The 20362-nt window shown below is 47.5% G+C and overlaps 1 protein-coding gene across 16 annotated transcripts in view; it reads right to left on the reverse strand.

Annotated features, from left to right (window-relative positions):
- The window catches only part of Camk2g (calcium/calmodulin dependent protein kinase II gamma), a 59397-nt gene that overhangs the window by 29053 nt on the left and 9982 nt on the right, over positions 1–20362 (reverse strand). For all 16 annotated transcript variants that reach the window (XM_021182531.3, XM_021182528.3, XM_021182529.3 and 13 more), the window contains exons 3-10: positions 15670–15729; positions 7412–7466; positions 6474–6539; positions 3135–3207; positions 2894–2996; positions 2387–2470; positions 1853–1947; positions 1142–1264 (exon numbers count right to left, since the gene is read on the reverse strand). In XM_021182531.3, the coding sequence (XP_021038190.1) occupies positions 1142–1264; positions 1853–1947; positions 2387–2470; positions 2894–2996; positions 3135–3207; positions 6474–6539; positions 7412–7466; positions 15670–15729 (659 nt within the window). The remainder of the gene's footprint in view (positions 1–1141; positions 1265–1852; positions 1948–2386; positions 2471–2893; positions 2997–3134; positions 3208–6473; positions 6540–7411; positions 7467–15669; positions 15730–20362) is intronic.

Here is a 20362-nt window from a genome sequence, read left to right on the forward strand (position 1 = left end):
GCCTCAGCAATTCCATTTCCTACAAAGCTTCCAAATGTGATGTTAAATGCAAATAGCATGCTGTCTTTAAAACTCTACGCTTTAGAATACAGTCTTCAACTCTTTAGGCAGAGGATGGTATGACATACAACCTTTTTCTGGGGGGTGGGGAGTAAGGGGGTTGGTTTTTTGAGACAGGGTTTCTCTGAATAGCCTTGGCAGTCCTGAAACTTGCTCTGTAGACTAGGCTGGCCTCAAACTCAGAGATCTGCCTGCCTCTGCCTCCAAAGTGCTGGGATTAAAGGTGTGCACCACTGTGTCATGCAATCGTTTTCCCCCTCGTTCTTTTGCAATCCTGGTCACGGTAAAGCAACGACTTAACGTTCCTTGCAGGTGATGTTCTCCTGTGACCTCTCACTCTCTCCGTATTAACCTCTGTCTATAGAGTAACACCTGGATAGATCGTCTTCTCCACAAAACCTTCTGTGACCCCATCAGGGGCAGCAGACACTCCTGGATATGTGTTTGTCAGATTACAGGCAAGGTTGCTGGTTTGAATGCCTGTTTTCCCAAATCTTTGGGGCAAAGACCATGGTCCCGTTCATCTTCAGGAACTGTCTGGTGACCAGCACAAAAGGACATTCAATAAACATGGAAAATGACAAATGTATCATTGTTAAAGATGCTATACTATACCAACCCTTTCCTTTGTCTGGGCTAGCTGTTTCAGCTTGATAGAACCACTGATGGAAACAGTGTATCAGCCTGCACTGATGGCCTAGGAGGGGCCCCTCAGCACTCAGCTGAGAGCCGGCCTTCTGCTGAGCTTCAAAAGCCTACCTCCTTTGTTCATTCACTGGGTCCTGGTCAGAGTTGAGGCCCAAGTATGTATACCCCAGGCTTGGGACTTCACACTGGGGTATCAGCGGTTTTCCACCATTAATTCAGGAACAGACCCAAATCACAGCCTCACAACAAGGACAAGAGACAAGTGAAGACCTGATGAGCACTTTTTAACTCCCAAGTCCCCCTGATGACATTTCCTGACCTTGGCCTCCACTCACACCTCCCCAGCCTTCCTCCTGAATCCTCCTTAGAGAAGTTCAAGGAGTATCCCAGGGCTGCCACACCCAATCTCCAAGGCCAGGGAAAAGACACTTACACAGACCCATGGGTGCTTGAGAGCCTGGTCAGCCGTGATGCGCTTTGCAGGGTTTATGGTCAGCATCTGGTTGATCAAGTTCTTAGCTTCAGGAGTGACTGTGTCCCATTCTGGTGATGGGAACTGAGGAGCGGGAACAGGGAAAAGGGAGACAGGAAATTTGTGAGCCTTCTACCCTGAAATGTAACCTGACTTCATTCCAACTCTTACAACTGAGATACTTTGTGGTACCCAAGAGTGGGTATGCTGTGCCAACTCAAAGAAGACAGAATATAAGTGTAAGGGTGCCAGTGTATCATGACAGTGAAGGAAGGGAACTGACATTTTCTGCTTCACCTTTCTCTTTTTACTAAGGAGAAAACAGGTTTTGCAATGTGCCCAAGGTTCCAAGACAGTGGAGGAAGCCTCTAAAATTCTCCCTCTGTGATATAACATGTCTTGTAGTTTCCCCATTCTTTGTGGAAACAGACCAAAGAGCTTCATTGAGTTCCTTAATTTTATAGCTAACAGGAGCATTTTTTTTTTTTAAATCTGTTCCCTGTATATAAGGTGGCAAGAATTGAGTCCTGTATGCCCATCCTTGGGTCCTCAAAGTCCCCTGATGCCCTGTTATCAAATGACAATATCATGACTCCCTTGGACAGACCCTTAGGGGCAGGGAATCTGTCCTTCCAGGAGTGACTGCTCAGCTCTCAGAAACCCCATCCTTACATCGTAGGCTCCAGCTTTGATCTGCTGATACAGCTTGTGCTGATCCTCATCCCAGAAGGGAGGGTAGCCCACCAGGAGGATATACAGGATGACCCCTGCGAGACAGAACACACAGGTCACTGGGGTCAGTCACCTACCCCTGAGGAACCAAGAAAGGCCATGCAGGGCTCAGAACCACCCAGAAGGGCAAGACTGGGCCAGAGTTAAAGGTGACGCCAGTAGATAATGCCGTCCCTCCTGCTGTGCCTCACTCCTTACGGCACCAAGCCATGTCAGAGACTTCTTTAGTCTATCCTCTAAGGTGTGGACGAGCCCTTCTCCAAGAAGGACGCAACGTAATACAGGCAGTCACTTGGGAAGTAGGCATGACAGGAACAGCTCTCCCAAGGGAAGGAGAGCAAACACTACCATGATTTCACATACAGCAGGCACTGTGGAACCCAGAAGGAATGGATGCAATGCCTCTTTTTCTCGTCATCACAGGAAGCCAAGGGCCCATAACACCAAAGAGCCGAGGGTGTGGAATGGGCTTACCGCAGGCCCAGATATCCACAGGTTTTCCATAGGGATCTTTCCTCAAGACCTCAGGGGACAAGTAACCTGGGGTGCCAGCAAAACCTGTAGCAGAAGAGAGGGCAGAGCCAAACTGAACCCACTTTCTCTCCCAATAAGTCCGCATCTGTAATTTCCTCCAAAGCCCTCCTAATGCTGGTTGCTTTTTACTACTCAGTACCGAGGCTGCAAAAGATGACAGGCTGGGCTACGTGCAGTGCCTGGAATCTAAATCAGAGGGCAAGTACTTGTGCCTACCAGGAACTCAAACACCTCCCCAGAGGCAATAAGAATGCAGTGCTGACAGCAGCCAGACCCACTGTAATGAGTCATGAGGGCGAGGAGGGACCTGGGGGGGGGCACCCTCCTCCACTTTCTGAAAAGGCCAGGACCATTAAAGGCCTGACTTCTAGTTCTGAAAGAGGAAGGCAGACCAGGAAAAGGAGGAAGGGTGGAGGCTGCATTCTCGGAAGACAGGGTCACCCTTACCAAACCAAGCCTGCTGCTCTCCCTGTACTTCGATGGCCAGGCCAAAATCAGCTAGCTTGACCGCAGCACCCTTGCATTTACTCGCCAGCAGCAAGTTCTCAGGCTGCAGAAGGAACAAAGAGAACCTTATGAGGGAGGCATCCACCCTGGAGCCCAAAGGGAGCCTACTTTGGGCTCACAGCACCACTATCTAGCACCAGGGGGCGCCAACGAGTCACAAGTAGTCAGCCTGGTTGAGTACCTTCAGGTCCCGGTGGACGATATCATGCTGGTGGATGTGGTTAACACTCTCCAGGATCTGATGTATACAGTGGCTGAAAGGACAGCACAAGCAATGTCAGTGCAGGGCTAAACCACCTCACCAACGACTGCCTGTGCAGACTACACTCATCGAAATACAAGCTAGAACCCTGGGCTTTAAATGTTATCTAGCTCAACCTATTTTGTTTTTATTTTTTAATTGAAAAATAACTACTGACTTCTGATGGACAATGGGAGATTCTGCTACAAGCACATCACCATATACCTCACCTCAAATGCTTGTTCTTTCTAATGAGAACATTTAAAATCCTGTTTTTGTACGTTTTAAAACTTTGCCAGGTGTAGGTGGCACTCACCTTTAATCCCAGCACTCAGGAGACAAAGGGAGGTGGATTTCTGAGTTTGAGGCCAGTCTGGTTTACAGAGTGAGTTCCAGGACAGCCAGGGCTACACAGAGAAACCCTGTCTTGAAAAAGCTAAATCAAACCAACCAACCAACATTACTAACTCTAATCAGTTGCTGTGCTTAAGTACAATGCGGGAGTCCATCCCTATCTGACCACCACCTCTCTTTCCTCACCTACACCCGCCTACTCTGGCTTCTGCTAACCACTTTCCTCTTTCCCTCATGAGGGCATCCTTTTTAGATTCCACATGTAAGTAAGATCATGTGGTATTTGTCTTCCTGTGTCTGGCTTCTCTCACTGAACATAACGTCATCTAGGTTCACCTATCCTGTCATAAGTGACAGAATTTCCCGGCCTTTTTAAGGCTCGGTAGTATACACTACTCTTTTTTTAATCCATTCATCTGCTAATGGACACTCAGGTTGTTTCCTATCTTGGTTATTGTGAATAATGCTGCAATGAACGTGGGTGTACAGACATTTCTTTTAACATCCTGATTTTAATTTCATTGGGTATTTACCCAGTAGTGGGATTGCTGGATCATATGGTACTTCTATTTTTAGTTTTTCTGAGAAACATCCATACTGTTTTCCAAAAATGGCTATACTAATTACAATACCAACAGTATATAAAGGTTCCTTTTTCTCCCTTCCTTCCTTTCCTTTTCCTGTTTTGAAGGTTTCCTGCTATGTAGCATAAGCTGGCCTGTAACCTTTTGTGACCCAGGCTGGCCTTGAATTCATGATCCTCCTACCTCAGCTTCAGGACCACTGGGATTATAGATGTGTGACACTCAGCTAAGAGCTCTCTTCCCTCCTCATCAAGACTCTCCACAGGGATGGAAAGTGAGGCCTGGGTAAAGTTATGTGGGTTTTCTAGGGTGACAAAGCCTTAAGGCAAGGACTGGAATTTGTTTTCTAGGAATTGAAAGATGCTAAATATTCCTAAGGAAGGCGAGAACCTCCAACCCTTTCCTTCTCTTTCCTCATAAGCAATTTTTTTTTTTTAATGGTTTTTTTGAGACAGGGTTTCTCTGTGTAGGCCTGGCTGTCCTGGAACTCACTCTGTAGACCAGGCTGGCCTGGAATGCAGAAATCCGCCTGCCTCTGCCTCCCAAGTGCTGAGATTAAAGGCGTGCCCCACCACCACCCGTCACAAACTTTTTCATAGAGGAGAGGCTTATGCCGTATCTTGGGAAGACAGCTGGTGGGCACATGCCTTCACTTGTTCAAACATCTACTGTGTGACTCTTACAGTGTTTTCTTTCTTGTACTACCTATTAACTGCTCTAAAGTTTCTCAACTAGTAGGGAGGTAAGAGAAGCCCATAGATTCCTTCCAGAAAGAATATGGTTAAGAGGGCCTTAAACAGGACATCTACAGAGCATTTCTGACGCGTTTGCACAGAAAAAAGCCAGCCTAGCTCAGAACCATGTTGGTCCTGTTTATGAAAGCAGGCTGTTCACCTTGCAGACGCTCCTGCTAGTCCTACAGTTAGACTCCTGGTGGCAGGTGCGAGTACTCCAGAGCAGTTTCCACTCACTCGGAGGGTGAGTGTGCCCTCCAGGAGGCATCTGGCAACGTCTGGAAATAACTGTGGTTGGCACAACTTGGAATGGGGGGACTCTGCTGACTGGAGAGACCTTTGTAACAAAAAAAAATTATCTGTGCCAACTGAGGCTGAAGAACACTGGTACGTGGGTACGTGCCCAGTCAGCAGCCTCCACCAGGTGTGCAGGGCAGACCTGCAGAAGATCCAGGTGTGCCAGCCTACCGAGCCTGCACTTACAGTTTGTTTCTCTGAAATCTGGTACTGAGGGTCCTATGAGAGTCAAAGGGTCAATGGATGTCATCAGACTTGGACACTGAGGCTCAGGGCCTCCTACAGCAGAGAACCCAATAGTTTGCCAAAGGAACTCTAAGACTGAGCTTCAGAGGCGAGTCTCCACAGAAATGTATAATTAGAACAGAGCCCGGCTAGCAGGGAGAGCCTTCTGGCCAAAAATGGCAAAAGTGTGAAGTGTCCCAGCAGAGCCAGGCCAAGCCCACTGGTACAGCCCTCCCACCCCCAAGCTCCCTGAGCTATCGCTGCCTCCTCCCACCCACAGCCTGGTCCTCCCCTGCTGGCACTGGAATTCATCTCTCCACTTGAGAATTTTTCCCCAGGCTGAGGCATCTGAAGTTGATCAGCAAACATCGGCTGTTCAGGGTTGAGAAATTCGTGAGGAAGCGGCACTCCCCCTCTCTCTAGAGCAGCCTGAGCCAGAGAAGCTGTAGGCAGGATAACAACAATCAGGCTGTGATGGGGAAGAGAGAAGGTGGGCAAAGCAGGCCCAATGGCACTTGAGCACCTCGATGCAGGTAGACTGTGCTGTCACACAAGAGCCACTGGCTTAGGTGGAGAACACTCCCTTATGCTGATGGTCATGATGGTAAGGTGACAAAGTGACAAAGGCTGAAGGATCCCAAGGAAGCTCTCCAGTTTCATACCCTTCAGGAAAAAAATGATGCTTCCCCTATTCTCTGATCCCCAGGCGCCTGTGTAAGGAACCTGTACACACTAGAATTTGTTGAGAAGGAAAAGGTACACAGAGGGCTATTGGGCATGCTTGTCTGTATATAGTAGTGGGAGAAAGGTATTTTGGGGTTAATAGGATAAAGGCAACCTAGAAGAGGCTTTGAAAGAAATTAATCTAGGTGCTTTGAATATTTAACTTCTGAGAATGCCGCTCTACCACATCTTACAGGCCTTTGTTCAGACAAGAGTCCAAAGACTACTCAAATAACACACACACACACATACATACACACTCACACACATACATACACACACACACACACACACACACTAGCCAGGACTTATTTCAATTCAAACTCGAAGGGCTTCACTCAAACAACCAAGATTCCTCTTACCTGGCATCAGCTTCACTGTAGTACTCTCTGGCCACAATGTCTTCAAACAACTCCCCTCCGGTAACACTGTAACCAACAGAAGAAACAGTCAGAGGAGGTGAGGTCCACTGGCCAAAGCCAGCATCCATCAGGTAACTTAAGTCACACAGTAAAACAGCTTTTAGAGTCACCCCAACTCCTCATGTACTTTGGAAGCCCAGAACATGTCCATCCTTCAATGGCACAGGGCTTCTCCTTGGGTTAACATGGGCTCGTCCCTCCTTCCTGACAGTTCTGGTTCCATAACCTAACAGAATCACTAACACTCAGAGAGTGATGAAGACATAGGGATCCATGAAAATATTCTTACTACAAAAGTCAGAGCTTTTCCTAAGACCATTATGGACATTATCAATGGCAGTGCAAAGGCAGACCTACTGCTAGAGTTGAGGAATAATGAGACCACAGATACAGAAGCTCAACTATGACCACACTGAATAGGGCTCTCCAGGAGGTAAAGAGACACACTCCTAAGACATTAAAGAACAACCAAGGTGGAAGAGAGATAAATGGAACGCAGTTCATGACTCCTAAAAGCGACTTCCAACTTCCCAGAATTTTAAGGACGTACAAAGAGTCATTGTTTTATTTCTCCAATAAGGGAAACACACCAAGAAACAAGAAACAAACATCTGCACAAGTTATGCACAGAACAGAAAGGAGGGAGCAAGGCCACCCTGGAGCTCAGGCTCTAAGAGACAGTGAGGAACAATGAGACGCTGAGGGGGAGTGGCTTTGGGCAGGCACACTTATCCCCAGAGCAACTTCACCAGTGCTTTTCCTCAAGCAATGGGAAGGAGCCCTCGCAGAGGCTGAAGGCCCGGTTTGGCCTTTCCTAAGCCTTCATCCTCAGCCAGCTGGAGAGAAAGGTCCCCATACCCTCAGAAAGTGGCACTTACAGGTCAAACACGAGGTAGTGAAACCCTTCTTCAGAAATACTGTCATGGAGACGCACTGTAAGAGAGGAGATGGGAACAGAGATTAGCAGAAAAGAACTCAGGAATCCTATTCTCTGTAGCAACCCCATCCAGCCCCATCTTGTCAGCCTCACAGGGCTTGCTTCTGAAGATGTTTTAGAGAAAAGTGGCAATGTACCTAGTACCCTTGCTTCTGAAGATGTTTTAGAGAAAAGTGGCAATGTACCTAGTACCCCTTGGGCCACGGGTACATAGCCACAGCAAGAGACTAGTGCTTGGTTTCCACTGCAGACCGAGACGAATAGAAGCTTCGTGGCTCAGAGAACGAATCAGTCAGGTGGAGAAGCAAGAACCTCTGGAAGGGCTGGCCCCACAGAAGGTGCAGCTAAGACACGACGCATGGCACAGCAGACGAGATGGGAGAGCACAGGAGCTCTTTCAGAGGAGCAAGTGGGAGCAGGAGGATGAGAGGGTCTGGGAAAAGGTAGAACCCATCAGAAAGGCACGTGGAGCAGGCCGCACTCACACTCAGGCAACCAGCACAGCACAGCTTTGAGATAGGGTTTGTGTATACAACCTCAAACGCAATATGTAGCTGCGGACAGCCCTGGACTTGTGATCATCCTGCCTCTATCTTTCAATACTAGAATTACAGATATGTGTCCCCACAGTTAGTGTGGTGCTAGATGACCTAGGACTTCATGTATATAGGCAAACACTACCTACTGAGCCACATTACCCACTGAGGCACATTTTCTGTTCTTCCATATATCTGCCCCTCCCCCCACTTTATTTTTGAGACAGAGTCCCACTATATAGCCCTGGCTGGCCTAGAACTCGTGATGAAGACTAGACTGGCCTCAAACTGAGATCTGCCTGCCTCTGCCTTCTCCAGTTTGGGGATTAAAAGGGCAGTATGCCACTATGCCTAGCCCTCATTTATTTTTGAGATAGTATATTGCTTTGTAGCCTAGTTTGCCTAGAGCTTACCGCAATCCTTCTGCCTTATTGTCTGGAATTCTAGGACTACAGGCACGTACCGACATGCCTGGTCATAATAACTGTTTGTTCAATGTATAAATACAAGGCTGGCTGTGTGCCAGCCTTGGGGTAGATTTATGTCATATACTAGTGATTCTATATGCTTATCTTGAGCAATAGTGTGTCAGATCCTAGGCTAGGTAATAGCATTTAGGAAGGACAGAGTGTTCAAGGAGTTTATTACACTGCCCTGAGATGACTGCTACTTCCATTTTATAGAACAAAACCTTATAGAGGCATGGACTTCAGGTTTCTCAGCAAAGGTTAAATAGTTACTACCTGGTGGGTCCCAGACTCCAAAAACTACCACTTGACTACAGCCTATAAGATATGTGGCCAGCCCACATAGGCAGCAAAGCAACAGAGTCAATGAGAGAGTCCTCACAAATGTGCCTACAACAATACTATAAATGTGTCCAGGAGGGCAGCAGGCAGACAAGGCAGCTCAGTCCATCAAGTCAAAGGAAAGGCTGGCAAGCACACGCTTCTCAACACCTGCCCAACCTGATGCCTTCTGAGGTCTTCTCTTTAGCTCCTACTACAAAGATACCCCTGGGTTAAATGCCCACCCTGACATTCCTCTAATACAATCAGGACTTGCACTGGCTACCTATGTGGGTGTTCTTGTCTCTCCCTTCACCCCAAACTCTTCCTATAGGATTTCAAAGGACTTCCTTCATGTCTTTGACCTCTGCTCCAATGCTCAACAGTTAGAGGAAAACCTTCCAGAGCATTTCAGGAATGACCTGACACCAAAGCAACTGGTGAAGTGCTTGGGCAGAAAAAAAATCATGGTGCCACTTCCTTGGCAGGCCCACACTGCTGCCCTTTCCAGTGCCAAAGCATCCGTAAGGGCTGGGGCACTTCCTGTGTCCCCTTCAACAGAGGAAGCAAGAGCAGCCAGAAAGCAAAATACCAACTCAGCTGCCACAAGGCACTGAGCATCACCACAGCTCTCTTTCTCACAGGAGGAATGAGAACTCAGAGGCCTGCCAGGCCCGGATCCAGGGCTAACAACCACATTGCCCATGTTGTCGATCTTATCTGGTTCTGCAAACCTTCTCACACTTCTCTAGCGTGCAGATGACAGGGGAGGGCTTTTAGGATAAAGGAGCCACAGTTAGAGCACCTGCTGCCCTTCCAACCCACTGAACCCAGGCTTGGTCAAGCTCCCCACAGCCCTCCTCCTTCCCCCTTCTCTGGTCTCAGTCAGTGCCTCATCCTGAGTCTTGCTGCAGCTGCGCCGTTGCTTCCAAAAGGACTTTCCATTTAATTAAAAAAAAAGTTATTGAAAAGCATTAAAGTGTGTAATACAAATAATCTCCTGGAAATCAGCTGTCCCAGAAGCCAAACACCAGCTTCATTAGGGAGCTGACTAACAGTAGCAAGGTGCTGAGCTGACAAGACAGCAGGTAGGATGCTAACAACCACTCCCAAGGGAGCCCAGGTGCCCTGCCCTGCTGGGCTTGGCCATGAGCCTTGAGGTTGGCCTCACCTGGACAACCTCCTCCCAATACTCCACCCCCCATCCCCAACCCTCCCAGCATTGCAGGTCTAGGAGCAGGGCCACAGGCAAAGACACCCAGGCCTTTGCCCTTCTGGAAGAAGGCCACACACAGAGTGCAGGTGGGTGGGGATTAGCAGAGGAGCAGAAAGCTAATCCTTCCAGGCCACCCTGCCTCAAAGGTTCTGATGTAAGCCCCAAGCACAACCAACAACTGACATGCCAAGACAAGAGGGCTCTGCTATCTTTTTTCTTTTTTAATTTGTAAAGAAAATTAATAGGAACTAAGGACAAGGAAGAGAAAATTAACTGTGCCATATTAAGCACAGCTGATTCTTGATTAAAATTAAAATGACTATGATTTAATTAAGCTATTCCTATGTGCCAACCACTATGTTACTTTTTTAAGACAGCATCTCATGTAACCAAGGCAGGACTTGAACTCACTACGTAGCTAAGGATAACCTTGAATTTCTGATCCTTTTGCCTCTTCCACTTCAACCTGAGCACTGGGATTATGGGCACAGCTACACCGTGTTTATGCAGGGCTAGGGACTTGAACCCTGTGTCTTGTTCATGACTGGCAAGTGCTGTGCCAACTGAGCTCCATTCCCAGCCCAGGTGACGTATTTTATGAGAAGACTTTACTGAATCCCCACTTTAGCTCTATCAGACAACTGTGTATGACATCCCCACCAAAGGGAGAGGAGACAGGCTTTAAGAAAGTTCAAAGTCACACTACAGAGCAGAACTTGAGGCCACAAACTTGGCAAACTACCATCGAGATCCTTCCTATCACAGAGTGACATTTTGTCTATCCTCTTAGGTGAAGAAGTTCCGTTCTGTCCCTGCCAGCTCTGGCCATTCTAATTGGTTAACATACTCATTAGCTGACTGCCCTGAGGCAGACGCTGTTGTCTATAGAGCTGTGAGGAGAAGAAGCCAGGTCCCACCACTAGGGAGCACAGCCATGGAGAACAGACAGGCTCTGACTAACAATTATGCAAATATGTAACTAGTTACATTAATGGTACTATGGCCACATGGAATGTCATCAGACACCCAGCCATTTCATAGTTAAGTACAAGGCACAAAGGCCAAGATGACCAAACCAAGTCTAGGAGAGACATAAATCACAAGTGCAGGTCAGCAGTAACCTAATCACTATACTCTAAAACCAGTGGGAAAAGGACAGCCCTGCAGAGGCTTTTCTCAACATTTTATACTCTCATGGACCAACAAATCTACAACCCAAATTCTGTGAGTGGCTATTTCCAGTTCCTCAAAAACACCAACAATTAGCCATATTTACTTTAAAAGTTTTTCTCAAAACAAGAACAACAAAAACAATACTGAAAAAGCATCTGTTAAAAATGTCTATAACTAGGACTAGAAAAAGATGGCTCAGCAGTTAAGAGTGCCTACCTACTGCTCTTGCCGAGGACCCAGGTTTGGTTCTCACACCCACCCTGGGCAGCTCACAACTGCCTGAAACTCCGTCTCGGGGTATCCAATACCTCAAGCCTTAGAGGACACCTGCATTCGCACTGCCCATGCATGCACATAAATACAAATTTAAAATTAAAGTAAGGGATGCCTTTCAAATGTCCGTAATAATAACCCTGCAGGAGTGAGCTGTTACTCAGCACTCTCAGTCAGTCTGTCCGGCAGCTATGGCGGGTCTCAGCCCTCCTTCCCAACATGGAGGAAAGATTAAGGAGAGCTCAGTCACAATGTTTCCTTTTTCTTTGCAATGGCTTTTGCTACATTTACTATCATCTGAACCGATCCTGGGCCCAAGGTTTACTGTGGGCAGGGTTGAGTAATTTAACAGGGGAGCAGGGGCAAGGGTGGAGGAGCTGAGATTCAAAATCTCTGCTTGCGTGCTTGTGTTTCTGCTCTCCATCTCCCAGTATATCCCTTTCAGAACCCTCTGCTGACTCCACGAGAAGGGACACAAAGGACAAAGCAGACAGACACAATAGGGTTAAATAATTTGCTAGAGTAACTGACAGCTTCTAAATAGGAAGCTAGAATCCAAGCCCAGTGAACCTGACCGGAAGTCACAAACTGATGGACCACATATCAAAGCATGAACATCACCTGGAGACCTTGAAGCTGGAAGAAATCTCAGCCTCCCCCTACCCCTCTCTGCCAAGACCTACTGAATCAGGATCTGAATTTTGACACGATCCCTGGCTGCTTCCTAAGCACATAAAAGTTTGAGAAGTGCTGCTTTAAACCACAAACGCTAGGCTATGAAGGAAACTGCTGGAGCAGCTCAGCACGGAAGCCGACAGTCTATTCATTAGAGGAATTCAGAACAGAGAGCAAGCAGATCACAGGCCACACACTCCATTCAGACTTCAGACTATCGCACTAGCCAGCTCCTCCACATAACTCCTTCAGCTAGCCACTCTCTCAGCACTTTCTGAGTTCAACAGTATACCTTACACCCAAACAGCCCTGGTTTGCTTGTTTTTAATTAATTCTATTTTTTAATAAGAGTGTTGGGTTCACAGCAAAGCTGAACAGAAGGAGTCAGAACCTCTGACTCCCATGCACAGATTCTTCACTACAAACGCCCCACACCAGAATTTGTTATCACTGATGGACCTACAATGACACATCATTACCCAGAACCCACGGTTTTAACATTAGGGTTCACTCTTCCAGCAGGTTCTAACTCAGCACAGAATATGTACTAGGGGTAAAACTGGCTCCTTGCACCAAATGCTCATGAATTTCAACGCTACTAAGTCTGAAAACAGCCAGAGGCTGAAGATCTGATCTCTGCTCTCGGCCCTTTAAATTGTGCAACTACTGGGTAAGATGCATGTTCCTTTGCATGGAGTTTAAAAGGCCAGAACTAAACGGTCTGAGGACTGAGGACGCAGCAGTGGAGAGAGGAACAGTGAATCAAGGGCACAGTCTCCTCTCAGCCACAAGCCAGGTTCCGATCCATGCCTCCCGGACCCAGAGCTCAGCCATATCTCCAGAAGTCCTGGTTCCCACCAGGAGCCAGAGAGTCCAGCCAGACAACACCCTCAGAATATAGTCCTGGCTTGCCCTTCTTTCTGCCCTCTTAACCCTGGAATTGGTCTTCAGAACAACTCATGCCTCAGGACACACAAGCAGCCATAAAATGGAGGGATACAAGCCGGGCGTGGTGTCGCACTCCTTTAATCCCAGCACTGGGGAGGCAGGGGCAGAGGCAGGCAGATTTCTGAGTTTGAGGCCAGCCTGGTCTACAAAGTGAGCCCAGGACAGCCAGGGCTATAAAGAGAAACTCTGTCTCAAAAAACCAAAAAAAAAAAAAAAAAAAAAAAATCGAGGGATACTTTCTGGCACTCTGAAAAGTCACCAAAGTGACTTTACCATGCTTTTCCTGGGTGTCAATAGTTTAGAGACAGGGAATGCTGGCTCCTCTCTCTGCCTTTATTCTGAGCTAACTGCAGAGGGGGGAAAGGTATTAAAACCACACAAAGTGAGAGGTCATGGACCATATAAACATATTTTTATAAATAATAAAAGGAAGGCTAGCTATGTTTTAGGTTAGGTCCTTGTCGACTTCTCAGTTGTCATTCTTAAATCCCCACCTTCTCATGGTCCATTCAACACGCCCCAGAAGAAGCAGAGCAGAGCCTCCTTGCTCACTGCCCCCAGCCCCTCTGTTCTCCACACAATTGATCATTGTTACCGAGCTGATCACAAGAAACACAAAGGAAGCTATGCCTGAGCTAGTAGGTAGCTAGTGGGTAGCCTTATTGGGGTTTGGTTCTGTTCTGTTTTGAGACAAGGTCTTACTCCATAGCTCTGCAGGCCTAGAGCTCATTATCCTTTTTTTTTTAATTATTATTTTAAGAGAAATGGATCTCTGACACCCTGCTTGCCTCTGTCCACTAAGTACTGGGATTAAAGGTGCATGCTACCTTTCCCAGTGGTGGGCAGTATGTAACTTTAGAGGCGAACCTTTCGCCTCAGCGTGTGAAATCTCATTTTTAAATATTTGTGAGTAATAAAAATACCATTTATGGGCTGGCGAGATGGCTCAGCGGGTAAGAGCACTGAGTGCTCTTCCAAAGGTCCTGAGTTCAAATCCCAGCAACCACATGGTGGCTCACAACCACTCGTAATGAGATCTGACACCCTCTTCTGGTATGTCTGAAGACAGCTACAGTGTACTTAGATATAATAAATAAATCTTTGGGTGGCGCGAGCGGGGCCAACCGGAGCCAGCAGGGTTGACCAGATTGAGCAGAGGTCCTAAAATTCAGTTCCCAACAACCACATGAAGGCTCACATCTACACTGTACTCATATACAGAAAATAAATAAATAAATCTAAAAAAATATTACCATTTATGTCACTGAACTAGCCAAATGCTGTGACTGTTTTTCTAGCATTTCTCTCTGTTGCCCTCTATCCATGGCAGCACACTTGTCCCTGCTGTGTTTTCCAAGTGAAAGTCTAACCTCGAAGGCTAAGCAGGAGCTCCTGCAGCTCGTGGGCCAGCACAGCCTCCCTGGCTAAGACACGGTGCAGCACCGTGAAACGCACTGCAGCAAGTGAAGTGGAGCACTGGCTATGCCAGTCAGCTTCGGGTGTAATCCAAGTTGCTGATTGTGATCTATAAAACCTTGTATGGCTGGAGTTCTAGTTACCTCAGGGCTGCTCTTCTCAGCTCTTATGGGCTGGAGCTCACCCTCTGCTCTTCCACATAAAGGCTCACACTGAGTCCTGAGAACTCAGAAGCCAGAGGTTGGGTAGCTCTAGAGGCAGCATCAAGCTTCTTCAGAAATTCTCCTCTCAGCCCTAGCCGCCAAGCAGGCAACCTCCGGGGCACTGTGGGAGCCTTGATATTCAGGCCATGCCTGAGAAGAACACGTGTTGTCTTTTGTGATGATTCAGGGATTTCAGGAAAACCTAGGAGATGCTCCCTGCCTCAAGTCAACCCTGGGATTTCTCCTCAAACACTGCAGTCAGTCCAGATTCTGTCCCTTCTGTAAGGAGCAATAGAACAGGGCCAACACTTTTGGCAAAGACTATTTCAGCTGAACAATGTAAAACTGAGCCAGAGTGGGCTATGGTAGGCGAGTCTCCTCAGGCTTTAGAACAACCAACAATGTGCTCTTGTACCCCGGCCGGGCAGGGTGGGAGCGGGGAGAGATCCTCTCAAGTTTTCCTCCTTCCTCATCTGAGCAGCCCTTGCCATTCCTTCTCCAAAGAAGCCAAGCAGGCGGGCAGTGTGCTTCCCTGGCTCTGTGGAACACAAACAGGAGCGCCATGGAAACCCCCAGAGTGTGCAGGACACTTCGAGACGGACAAAACTCTTTTAGGTTCAGGAACAAAATCCTGAGCCTTTCATGAAGGCGATGGATGACTCTGGGAGGGATGCTGGCAGACTGGTAGCCCGGAACCTCACACGCTGAGGACTTTGAATGTCAGCCCAAAGACAGAAGGAGAAAGAGAGTCTGAAACATTCAAAAACCTCACACCCCATCCCTGAGATGGCACTATAGCCAAGGGAGCAGCCAGTTCTCTAAACAAAGCCCTAGAATTCTGACACATGGCCACTATTCTACTCAGGCTAATAAGATACCAGAAGAAGTACCATGAGGTACTTCACAAACACAAAGGCTACCTCAGCCCTCCCTGCCTTCTATGAAATGTTCAGACTCCACCGGACACTCACCAATGTTTGGATGTTTCAGAAGTCGGCATATCCGGGCCTCTCGTTCTAGTTTCTGATGATCTAAATGAGACAAAAGTAAACAAAAGTCATCAACCGCCTGTTGTAGCTCTGGCTACCTGGCTAGTCATACTCCTTTCATTTTTAGGCACCATCTAGGCATTTCTGGCAATTTGTTAAATTAACACAGCAAGTCACAGGAAATCTGGACACATTTTTTCACCGTTCCTGGTGAAAAAATGAGACTTGGGGGCAGGGGGGATGAGTGGGTTAAACGCCTTAAACCAGTGAGTAGCATACTAGAATTTAAATCTAGGTCTTTAGCTAAACCTTGATCTCCTTCCTCTATCACAGATATTTCATTGAGTTAGGGTGTTAAGAATTTTGGGGGAGGGTATAGCACACACCTTTAATTCCAGCATTCAGGAGACAGAGGCATGAAGATGTCTGAGTTTAAGGCCAGTCTAGTCTACAGAATGAGTTGTTCTGAGTAACAACAGACCTCCCTCTCCCAATTCCAGATAGGACCAAACACTTCACAAAAGCACTGCAGAGGTAGGTATGATGGCCTGGGATCAGGAAGTAGAGACAGGAGGAGTACCAGTTCAAGGCCAGGCTAGGCTACCTACTGAGACAGTGTCTCCAGACCCAAGGACTGGGGGATATAATTCATTGTTACAGAATTTGTCTAAGCATGTACGAGATCCTGGGTTCAATCTTAGTATTATAAAAAGAAACAAGCCCACAACTGAAACAGGCATTCGGCACACCTGTAATCCCAGTCCTTCAGAGGTGGAGGCAGAAGATGAAGTAGAAGGAACAGGGGGGGGGGGTGAAGCATTGAGGCACCACAACAGCTGATCAATCTGATAACCAAGAAGGCCACTAAGTGACTAACGGGCAAGCAGCGTATGCTGTGTGGATATGAGGATGAGTCACGTCCTGAGTGGGATGGAGCAGGATGGCAAGAAATTTGATCGTGCTACTCAGACAACACGCAATTTAAAATTTATTAGTTGCTTATTTCTGGAATCTTCTAGAAACTTGGATCATAGATGATCATAGGTAACTAACTGTAACTGGATAGCCAAACCAAGGATAAGCCGAGGTGTACTGAGTCTGATACATACAGTCACTATGCCAGCTCCGCATGGATTCTCTTATGTCATCCTTGTAACAACCCTAATACAGTGATGCTGACAGTGATGATGTGGGTGATCAAGGTACTGATACAGTAGAATAATACCAACAGAGTCTGCACGTGGTTCTAAAGCTCCTGCCACCAAGCATGACGACTTGAGGGATCCCTGGTGCCCACACAGTAGAAGGAGAGAACCAACACCCACGGTTATTCTCTTATCCATAACCACACACACATGCCATGGCATATGCACATATGTACACATGTGTGTACACATACAAATAAATAGGTGTAATGAAAATATTTTAAAATAAAACAATAGCAGCAGTAGGTGGAATTGAAGAAAGGTTCACTGCACCTATGAGGTGTGTCTTCCTTCCTTCCTTCCTTAACTATACTGGCATGATTGGGATGCCTGCTGTACAGAAAGAGAAAGGGACACATATTTTGCTCCTCTTCAGGTTACTCTTAGGTCTGACTGCAGAGAAGCCAAGTCCCAAAGCAATGCGTAGCCAAGATTACTGTTTCAAGGAAATGGCCAGAATCTGTTGAGTCCTCAGATCCAAGTGAGCTGATATCCTCCACAGGAAGCCAGAGCTCCAGGAAGCAGAGTGATGCCCAAGCATGAAGGTCGAGCAGCCTCCCCACTCACTCGGCCTCCTATCTCTACCTTCTAGAACTTGGCCAAGGTCACGTCTTTCATGAAGCCTTTCTCTCTCTCCAGGGCAGGCTGTGATTTCTTCTCTATAATCATCTCCCACTGCATCTCTCAGACTTCTCACAACTGCTATCCTAAGTTCTTCAAAGAGAGTTCATGGTTCTAAGCTGTACTTGCCAGAGGTCTTTATGTAAACAGGGCTCAATAAGAGCTTGACCTTGCCAGGCAGTGGTGGCGCACACCTTTAGTCCCAGCACTCAGGAGGCAGAGGCAGGTGGATTTCTGAGTTCGAGGCCAGCCTGGGCTACAGAGTGAGTTCCAGCACAGGCAAGGCTACACAGAGAAACTCTGTCTCGAAAAAACAAACAAACAAACAAACAAACAAACAAACAAGAGCTTGGCCTTAACAGCAGCAGTAATAGCTATCACTTGATAAACCTCCCCGAACGCCTGGCAGAGTCAGGGCTGCGCAACAGTTCATCCTAACAGAAACTCTGTGAGGAAGGGATCTGCTTTGCTCCATTACATAAACAAGGAAACTGAGGCCTTACATAAAAGGAGAAAGTAACCTGCTCAAAGTAATATAGCCAGAAAGCTGATGAAGGTGATGAGGCTAGACCACTCACTCTCCACTGCTACGCCATGACAGAAAGGATGACATCACCTGAAGACACCCACCTAGAATCCAACCCAATCCAATTCCCCAGGAGAGCAATTCCTCCCCTCTGCCTAGCTTTAAGGCAGAGCCTTATGTAGTTCAGGCTGGCCCCAAACTCAGATGGTGACCTTGAACTCTTTATGTTTTGTGCCTTTACCTCTTGAGTGCTAAGATTATAGTCGCACACTACCATGCATGGTTTACTCGGGGCTGGGGATTGAACTCATGGCTCATATACTCTGGAAAAGCTCTACCAACTTAGTTACACCCACAGCCCTCTTGCCTCTCTTGAAAGGGATTTCTTCCTATCTTACCTCTATTCTCCACAGGAAAGTGTCTCTTTAAAGTGTCCTAGAACCCACTCAAAGGTCCTACCAGGTAGGGGGTATGATTATTCCTTATTTGTTTTTGGTTCTTCAAGACAGGGTTTCTCTGTGTAGCCCTGGTTTTCCTGGAACTTACTCTGTAGACCAGGCTGGCCTGGAACTCAAGAGAGCAGGTAGCTTCTGCCTTCCGAGTGCTGGAATCAAAGGTATGCACCACCACACCCATCTGATTACTTCAATTTTGTAGATGGTAAACTAAGGCCCAGGGAAGTAAAGTCACTCGAGATTCAACAGGAAGAAGGCCATCAAATGCTGGCCTGTCACTGTGAGAGAATGCAAAGATGACAGAGTGGAAGGACCCCCCCCCCACAAGGTTTTCCAGTTATCCTCAGCTTCGTCCTAAACCTTCCCTCTAGCAACCGCTCTGTTTTGTAAAAGAGGTGGGACAGGCAGAGATTAGTTCCTGCTACGCAGCTAATCCACTCCAGCTGCCCAAGGTCTGGGTCAGGCCTTTCTCCCCACCTTCAGGTTCAGCATGGCCAATGACCAGGATTTTGCCAGGAGAACCCTGGATAATTCCCAGTTCCCAACGTCTGGTACCCCTTGGTGCCAGGGAGAAAGACGTTCCTTGGTCCCTGATAGAACAACATGGCTGCAGACTTCCACCGACTCAAACACCCAAGGAAGCAGCAATAAGCCTGCTCGGTGGGGGTGTATCTAACTCCTCCCATATCTGGACATATGACGGGGCAAACCACATTTTCTCCTAGCCCTGGTCTTGAGAGCAAGGCATCAAGCAAGCCAACTGTGCCAGCTGCAGACCCACCCACCCTCTCTCTGACCACTCAGCTCACTACCCTTGACCCACAGCTCTTGGGCAGCTGTGGGAGAACAGCACCTTGTAATGCGGAGGTGGCAGCTGAGGAAGGCCCAGAAGATTAACGTTTCTCTCTTCTCTTGAGTCTCTTACTGGCTAATGGTTACAGCCCCACGACAGCGGCAGCACTAAAAATAAGGACGGGTGCTACGGCTTTACCAGTGACTCAGAGCAGAGGGAAGACAAGAGGCTTTCGGCTCCTGGAGGGGGCTTGCCCAAGGTCCAGAGAATGCGTTCCCACTTAGTGAATCCCTCCTAATTCCCAAGGAGCCAAGCCTCACTCTCTTGGCAAGGTTCATGGCTTCTTGGAACCCCAGAGCTGTGCTTTGGTCTTTGCTCTGGGTCTAAGCCACAAGGTAGAGCAATTAACACATTGGGTTTGGAAGGGCTGCCACTGCACCAACTTATTAAATGTGCCTGAGCCTCATTCATGCCTTCAGAATTTACTGAGTCCTTCACCCCGACAGGCACTGCTCTGAAGGCCGAAGAACAATGATGAATAAAGTGGTCAAAAATCCATACCCTTATGGAGTCCCCATTCTATGGGGCAGGAAATGGCGGTAGGAGACACAGACTCAAGAAACTCATTAGATCTGAAGTTAGTGCTCTGCAGACAGAGCGGGGGTGAGGAAAGAGCTAAGTTTAAGCAATCTGCAGGGGAAGCCTCAGCAAGATAACAACATCTGACTAAAACCCAGAGGAAGTAAATGAGCCAGGCACTGACCTTCTGGATAGGATCCATCCATCCATCCATCCATCCATCCATCCATCCATCCATCCAATCATTTATAGTGGGATGGCAAAACTGTCCTTGAACTTCTGACCTGTTCCTGCCTGTTAGGTACTGGTGTTATAGGTACCACCACACCTCATTTATGTGCCTAGGATCTAAGCTATGACCTCATACTTGCTCCATATGCATCCTATCAACTGAGCCACAACCCCAGGCTATAGTTTCATACTTCTAGAACAGCAACAGGGATTCCTGAAGTTTAAAAGAGATAATATGGTAGAGTGCTTAGCATACTCTTTTTCC

This window comes from Mus caroli, unplaced genomic scaffold, assembly GCF_978045245.1.
Source record: "Mus caroli unplaced genomic scaffold, Mus_caroli_1 scaffold_12, whole genome shotgun sequence".
NCBI lineage: Eukaryota > Metazoa > Chordata > Mammalia > Rodentia > Muridae > Mus > Mus caroli.